Source organism: Hibiscus syriacus, unplaced genomic scaffold (assembly GCF_006381635.1).
Source record: "Hibiscus syriacus cultivar Baekdansim isolate YM2019G1 unplaced genomic scaffold, ASM638163v2 tig00112611_pilon, whole genome shotgun sequence".
In the NCBI taxonomy this organism is placed as follows: domain Eukaryota; kingdom Viridiplantae; phylum Streptophyta; class Magnoliopsida; order Malvales; family Malvaceae; genus Hibiscus; species Hibiscus syriacus.
Window position 1 is genome coordinate 147,141 of NW_024063368.1, and position 8,599 is coordinate 155,739.

The 8,599-nt window shown below is 34.2% G+C and overlaps 2 protein-coding genes across 2 annotated transcripts; both read right to left on the minus strand.

The window, feature by feature from the left end:
* Positions 1–1,275: 1,275 nt before the first annotated feature.
* LOC120181948 (protein HOTHEAD-like) lies at positions 1,276–3,274 on the minus strand. Its single transcript, XM_039186973.1, has 4 exons — positions 3,181–3,274; positions 2,053–3,098; positions 1,452–1,972; positions 1,276–1,378 (listed from the first exon to the last, which is right to left on the minus strand). Exons 1-4 carry the CDS (start codon positions 3,263–3,265, stop codon positions 1,327–1,329), a joined length of 1,704 nt encoding a protein of 567 aa, XP_039042904.1. The 5' UTR covers positions 3,266–3,274; the 3' UTR covers positions 1,276–1,326.
* A 1,045-nt stretch (positions 3,275–4,319) lies between these two features.
* On the minus strand, positions 4,320–4,797 carry LOC120181955. The gene has a single exon (XM_039186979.1). The coding sequence runs from the start codon at positions 4,724–4,726 to the stop codon at positions 4,373–4,375; it is 354 nt and encodes a 117-aa protein (XP_039042910.1). The 5' UTR covers positions 4,727–4,797; the 3' UTR covers positions 4,320–4,372.
* Positions 4,798–8,599: the final 3,802 nt, after the last annotated feature.

Consider the following 8,599-nt stretch of genomic DNA (forward strand, 5'->3'; position numbering starts at 1 on the left):
AAATTTTAAAAATTTAAATTATTTTTTTAATGTTCTTAACCATTTTATAATTTTTAAAAGTTCTCATTAAGTCTCAAAATTTTAAAAATTCTAGTTAGACCCTAATTTTTTGAAAAAATATAAACTAAACCCTTCAAAAGTTTTAAAAATCTTCACTTAAACCTCTAAACTTTTTAAAATTTTAAGTCGATCCCTCTAAACCCTATCACTGAGTTCCGACAATGGCCCTTTGTAAGCGGCACTTGCACAAGCACAACAATAAACGCCAACCATCTTCACGTTCTTGGAAGAGTTGCATGTTTAACCGTTCAAACACAGTGGCAAAGCGCCCAACCACGAAAGCATGCATCACAGACCACAAATAGTGTTATTCCTTTTCTAACAAGTTACTCCGGAACTCGACTCGATAAATTTAACAACAAAAAATCGAATTACTTTTTCAAAGTTCTTTAATCATGGGGTTAATTAAGGCTTTGCTCCATACTATAATTTATTCTTAACCAAGATTATGATTTCATTCATTAGGTTTTGCTCTATGAATTTATCTACCTCTTCCCCTAGGAAGATATATCTTTCTGAATCCGTACTCCCATGGCTCTGCATTAAAAGTTCAATGTAGAAAAAAATAATTACATGTACAATTTTTTGTACAATAACTACTTATAAAGGGAGTACACAAAAAATTATCAGAAATGGTACAGCTATTACCCTCCAAGCAGTGACGGACTAGACATTTTGTTTTGGAGGGGCCAATTATTGAAAATGATTTTAATAATAGCTTTATCTATTAAATCTCATATGTGATTTCATTAAACAAATGTAGATTTATAAAGGTTTTGTTTTTAATAAATTCTCCACTAAAGTCTTTTCGGAACGAAAATGAAATGAAATTATAGTAGTAGGTTATGGCACTCAAATTGTAGATGGAACACCTAAAAATTTGAGAAAATTAATAGGAATTTATATGTGAAACTAAAGGTGGAAGCATCGACAACCCTAACGGCATCCACGCCGAAGATCTTATAATCATCGCCTCCATGATGATTCCAAAATGTCATTTCGTGTCTTTGAAGTACCAGGTTCAGACGAAACCAAATCGAAATTGTTCGATAACAAAATTTCGGAAACGCTTTAAAACTTAAAATATTGACTATATTTTAAAAAAAAAACATACGTAGAAATTAAAAACAAAAATCTTGCGCTTCATCATCACAATGATAAAAGGGTTAATTTTATTTCATCCTGTATAGAAATACAAAAACGAATGATTAAATTAAAAAAAAAATCAAAATCACTTAATTATGCTAAGAGATACGAGTGAAACACTCATCTACGTCCTTTTGCAGGTCTATCTTTCAGAATTCGTACTCCCATGTATCTGCATCAAAAGTTAATTATATATATATGATTTTTTTGTAAAACAAACTAATAAGCATTGCAAGAAATGTTACCTTCCGAGCATCATAACCGTTGCTTGAGGATTAGTTCCAGGTGTGACATGAAAGGTAGAAGCGTCGATAACCCTAAGACCATCGACGCCGACGACTCTGTAATCTTTATCCACAACCTTACCCACTTCGCAGCTCCCATGATAATGCCAGAATGTCATCACTGTGTCGTTGCAGAATTTTTCCATAGACGATACGGTGCCCATGCTTCTAGATCTGAGGTTGGTGGGAAGCGCCACCGTCAGCTGCAGAAGAAGTTGTGTGGAGATTGCTGGGTAACGAAATCTCGAAAAGGGTGATGAATCTACCACCTTCAAGACGGTTTCCATGCCTCGAACGCACTGTTTCAAGTCTTCTGGGTCTTTGAAGTAATTGAACGTCACCTTGGGAGTCTCTTTTGGGTTTGTGCTTTTAAGCTCGAGGTTGCCTTTCGAACGTGGACGCCCGGCTTTCTGAATAATTGCGCCGCCTTGAAGTTTTTGTTGGGTGGTGGATCCAACTTTAATCTTTGCTATGTTAAACACCTGCAACCACAACCATTGTTAAACACTAACTTTACATAGTTAATTAGTATATGTTCATCATGTCCTATGTTAATTAAAACCTGGTTGAGGAGTGGGGGCAAGAATCTCAGCATCTCTCCAAGGGGAGGCAAGTTGAGTCCACTCCATGCTTCAATGTAGTTCCCATATTGTGTTATGCCCACAGTGGAAAGCAGTGAGACCTCAACGGGCAAAGGGGAAGGAACACTAACACCGTTCATAGCATTATCGGCCAAGTTTTGGCCAACCATGGGTAGATCCACTAGCACCTGTATGCCGAGTGCCTTGAGTTTATTAGCAGGACCAATACCGCTCAGCATCAGCAGCTGTGGGCTTCCAATGGCGCCCATTGATACGATTACTTCGCTCATGGGGTCTTTCGTCAACAGTGCCTTGTGCGTCACACCCGACGCATCCTCGTATATCACCCCGGTTGCTTTGGGTCGTGATGGTTGGCCGGGCTTATCTTCGGTCGTGAAAATGATGCTAAGCACTGTGGCATGCAAGTAAACCTTGATGTTCGTTGGGTCGGCGTACTCGAGCAAGTCGGCAGCACTATGTCTATGATCGTTCTTGTCGAAGATGGTCGCACCAGTTTTAGTCCCTTTGATGTGATCATACGTGAACCTGTTGTCCGGTGTAACCCCGGCTTGGAGCAACCCGGCCCTCACTGCCGATTGCCACAGCAACAATGGTGCCTCGAACGCCAACTTCTGTTCAACCCACTGATATGAATCTCTTACTAGAGCTTCATCGAAACCAACTTCCTTTATGAACTCCGGGTCAGCATATGAGTAAAACCCTGCGTTGATCACCGAGCCACCGCCGAGCACGCGTGCTCGGTGGCTGAATACTCCGTCCGTCGAATTGAATTGTTGAGCATATGAATCGGGTGAGGAATCGTAAAGTCCGGACAAGAAGTTTACTTTGTCTGTTCTGTCAGGTTTGAGATAGGGAGACCCTCCTCTTTCGAGAACTAAAACGTTGGCCTTCTCCGACAGGGTTGCAGCTAAGGGACAGCCGGCAGTTCCTCCACCGACGACAATGTAGGCATGGTATGAGACCTGAGGAGCTGTAGTTGCTTCACGAACAAAACTATAATTTGGAGCTACAAAATAATGGTTACCTTCAGTATTTGTTTCCATTAATACAATCGAATGGAGTCGAATCAAATTAAAATATAACATTACCTTTCTCAGCATGGCAGAAGTAAGGGTGCAAAGCTGAAACAACAACGAGAAAAGCATTGAGAAACTTCCATGATCCTCTGTCCATTCTGCGTTTCCTTTAGAATTTAATCTGATAATTATGAACACATTCAAATATTATATGAATTCAATCGGAATAAGAGATGCAAACTTGTCTCCACGTGAACAGCAACCAAAAGAGCCTTTAGAAACCTCCTTGATCCGAAATCCATGGTGAATCTCCTGATTTGCTTTACTCCCTAATCCGCGGTCAGTTATGTTTATTTATGTTTAATACTATTTTATTAAAGTTGTAAAAAAGACATTTAACAATTTAAATACAAGTAGATTGGGTCAGGTTTAAGCTTTCATATCGTTATCTGGGTCGGGCTTGAACAAAAATGTAAATATTAGTATATTGTTATTTATTTAGATAAATAATTATTTGATAATTTAAAATGTAAATTATACACAAATTTTTATAAAATATAATAAGATTTTAAAATTTAAATATGAGGTAAACCAACCCTATTATCGTAATAAAAAATTCATTCTAGTCTTAATTAATATTAAGTTTCCAACAATATTTTCCCTCTCCTCTTATGCTATATTATTGTTAAGCGAGATTACGAAATTACTTAAATATATATAAAAGATGAACACGTGTACTTCAAAGCAGGTACGAAAGTTTGAATTCGCAGCCTAACTCTGCTTTACTTCACCTACGGACAAATTTGCTCAACACTTTCCTCTCCAGATGACATAGAGATTATAGCTCTTCACGCTTTGAACCGGCGATGAGTACGAAAATTTCTGGTATTCGGTAATCATATTGATTTCGAATTATAGAGAGCATTGAATTGATCTTAAATAAGTTGAGATTCACGTTATTCTGAAAGGAACTTTACCCGTAATTAATCATCAAGAACAATGAAACTAGATGAAACGAAAGCTGAAATAAGAAGAAGAAAAATAATTTACAGAGCTGAAATTTTCCCCGAAGAAGCAAATCTCAATGTATACATACTATCATATCCCACATCGAAAGGCTTCGACTTATTACAAAGGTTATGGCTTTTCAACTATTCCTCTGTTCTCCTGTTTGAAATTACTATGATTTTAATGATACAAAACCTGTATGATTAATTTCAACAAGCTTTCTCTGTATATATATGTGTGTGTACTACAGCTGATTCTAAAGCTTCCTACTAGCAGAAGGGATGATCTTGATAACAAGACCGGGGAAAACATCATCGGGATCGTGGATGTGCGGGTTGCGCTCGACGATGAAGGGGTCGCCGCACTTGTTGCTGATGGAGTGAAGCGTCTCCCCTTCGGTCACCACATATATTTCATCGCAGGGTCGGTTCACGAGCCGAGTGCCTCTCACTGGTTCTTCATCATCCGATACAGAGCTTGCCCTGATTGACCCTATCAGTATTAAGACCAGTAAAGCTACCGAACAGTACCACGAGACAGCGTCGACCAGCACCGTTGACTTGATTTTCATGGTTTTCCTTGATGGGGAAGAAGAAGAAGAAGAAACCATGGAAAGGATTGAGAAACAGAGATTAGGGTTTCTGCGAAAAAAGATAACTTCGATGAAACAGAGCAAAATGAAATGATGGAAGGATACCACGATAAGGGAAGGAACTGCCTTTTATACACTTTTGCGTTGGTAGGTATTTGAATATTTTCATTAATTACTCATATTTAACAATAAATTAATTCCATAAAAAAATCTTTAAAATCTAAGTATCTTTAACATATGATCAACTTCCTTTGATAGCGAGAAAATTACTAAAATAATTTGCATTCTTAATTATAAACGAATTATTACCTTATACATGATAGTGGGAACAACATTTCATAAAAGTAATGTATTAATATCATATATCTTTAAGTTATATGGAAGCAAAATCTTTGACGTGTCGAGATAGGAAATTCATAGCATATATTACGTGTAATAATTAGCCGTAATTGAAGTTTTTAGTTTCCCAAAACGTGCGTATAGAGTATAATGTTCCCCACAAATATATCAATATTACGCGATTAAGTAATCACTAAATCAAATTTATTTTTGGGTAAAGTACATCAAGGGTTCATAAAATATGATTAAATGATTTTTTTACTAATTTAAATTTCAACAATTATAAAATGATCATTACATTTATCGAACTATTACAAAATGATCATCACGGTGTTATAGATTGATCAATAAATTTATTAAACTATTATAAAATAATCACCAAGACGTTACACAGTGATCACTAAATTTATTAAATTGTTATAAAATAATCATTAAATTTTATTGAACTATTATAAAATGATTACCACAACGTTAGAAAATTATCATTAAATTTATTGAATTGCCATAAAATAAAATGTCGTTAAATTTATCAAATTTTATTATCATTACAAGGTCACACTGTCTAGTTTATAATGATTTGATAAATGTAATGATTATTTTATAATTTTTGAAGTTTAGTGACCAAAATAATCACTTGATTGTAGTCTAGGGACCTTTACTGTACTTTACCCTTTATTTATTTATTCTTTTGCAATTTCTTATATATAAAGGGTTAAAATATGTCATAAGTCTAATACTCTTTGTATATTTGGAATTTAGTCCCTTTATATTTTAGATTTAAAAGTGTAAATTCAATTGTTAATACCGTTAAAATTATTCTATCAAATTCAAGTCTACTAAAATGGGTTTAACAGAGAAATTTAAGTTCGTTACGTGGCTTCCAAATTATTGTTTTTTTTCAAAATAAAATATCAACTAATTTAATATAAAAATATTAATGACAAGGGCAACTGAACCTGAATTATTCAACCTAAGAAAATAATGGACTAAATTACAAATGTACAAAAAACAAAGGGACTTAAAACATATCTTAACCAACATAAAATGCACGGTTGTGGTTGACAATGATGATGAGACTTCTTTCCCCACCAATTATTTGTTTATTGTTATTATTATTATTTTAATAAGATGAGAAGACTTTGTTTAATAATTGCATCTTTATCTTTAACGAACTATATAAGAGATTAGGTAATGTCAACAATTAATAAATTTCGTTCTTTCATATTTATTATTCTGAAGAAAGTCAGTATCTTTCTGTTTTTCTCTCCTAATTTTCCATTAATGGTAGGTCATTTATATCTTTCTTCTTTTTATTTTTGTTAATCAACGAATACACTGATTTTAATATAATTGTTGATTGTCGGTATTTTTTATTTTTCTTTTATTTTATTATATTACATCTTTATTTTCTTTTACTTTTTTAATTTCAATAAGTCTATATGTATAACATGTCTTCATCTACCTTTACGACACGTTTTTTTTATCTTTTTGGCACGTTTTTGGTCGTTTGACCGTTGTTTTCACTTATCTTTTTTCTAAGGGTTGATTTGACATTTATATGTTATATTGTTGATATTCACTGTTTTGGACCCTCAGATTGGATTTAGATACCCGTTATGCTTTCATGGACAGTTTTTATGTCGCTCGAGTCTGATTTTTTGTTTGTCGGTGGTCATTTAGTTGCTTGATATCCTTTGGGGTTCGCTTGTCGATGTGATCAAATATGTTTGTATATCTATCTTTATTTGAGTTTTCTTGGTTAGATTCTAATCTTCTCTTGTATGATCCTTATGTGATCTTAAGTTGTTAGTTTTGTTTCAATGATTATAGGAATTTACCCAAATTATGTGCTTAATTGACGATTATGATTGTAAATCTTTATTATAATTTGAGATATTTTTTATTTTGAATAACATTAGTGATTTTATAAAAATAATAATAATAATTACTATCGTGATTGGTCCGTAAATAGATTTTTAAAGATTTTTCTAATAAAAAGCTTTACCACACAAAATATACAGTATAGTACACAAGGGGTTATTAAATTATGTTCAAGTGATTATTTTGATTATTAAATTTTTAAAAAATTATTATTAAATTTATTGAATTATTACAAAATGATTATTATTAAATCTTTATATTGTATTATAACATCATAATAACAATTTAATAACTTGAATGACAATTTGAGTGTGGGCGTGGCCAATAGCTTAAAGCAATTGTGAGCGTCCAATCTCCAGCATTGGCAAAGTGATGGGCATGGCATGGCGTTTGCATCAATGCCCAAACCGACCTACTAAATTAAATTATCTCTAGGTTTATTGAATTGTTATAAAATAATCATTAAATTTTATTGAACTATTATAAAATAATTACCACAGCGTTAGGAAATTATCATTAGATTTATTGAATTTGACCAAGTTAGGGATGGAATTTGGTGTTTTTGGTAAAGTCTTTATTTGGCATGCAAAACATTGCCAAGAGTCGCTGAATGACCGAGTCCTTCACCCATTTCAATGCTTTTTGGAGGCCATCGTTTTCAAAATTAACCATAGCCCACGATGCTCATGATTCTGTGTTGATCGATGTCTTCGGAATAGAATTCAAATGAAAGCAACGTTGGTGGCCTAGCCGTGTAGGCCGGTCCAAGTTGACATTGGAAAATAATAATTGAAACACACCCCATTGCTAATGTTTTTAGGTTTGCTCTGGATGATCGGTCAAGTTGTTTAATTTTATTCGCTCTTCTTATATTTTTTAGATTTTAAGTTTTTTGTTTTCCCTTGAAATTCTGGATTAGAATAGCTACGCCTATAGAATGTATGTACGTTATCAATGATTAAGAAAGATTAATAACATATACAAACTTTTGCTTCCCATTATTCTTAATTTGTGCGCCCAAATAAGATATTTGGATTTTAGTTTTAAAAAGTTTAAATATATAAAAGGTGTCCAATCTATGCCTTTTTTCAGTTTAATACTTAATGTTTTATTTGGTTACTTAAAATGAGGCAAGTCCTGATAGACCATTAATTTTCTCCTTTAAGGGACACATGTCACAATCTCGTAATTTAAAAAAAATTAAAAAAATATTATTATATTTATATTAAAAACCCTTATTTATTTTAAATTATAAAAAAACCTCAAAATCCCTAAAACCTCCAAATTCTAACACTAACCTGTCGCCGTCGTAGTCCTGGTCATCATCCTAGTTATAAGTCGTCGATTGGTCGTCGAAATCGCCTGGGATTGCAATTTTCATCCTAGGGTTCGTGGGGTATAAAACGTCGATTCGTTGTCGATCAACCGTTGGTCAGTCACGATTTCACATGGGTTTTGGTCGTCTAGGGAGATGAGGCGGTGGAGCTTTGTCGATGGCAACACTAACCTGTCGCCGTCGTAGTCCTGGTCATCATCCTAGTTATAAGTCGTCGATTGGTCGTCGAAATCGCCTGGGATTGCAATTTTCATCCTAGGGTTCGTGGGGTATAAAACGTCGATTCGTTGTCGATCAACCGTTGGTCAGTCACGATTTCACATGGGTTTTGGTCG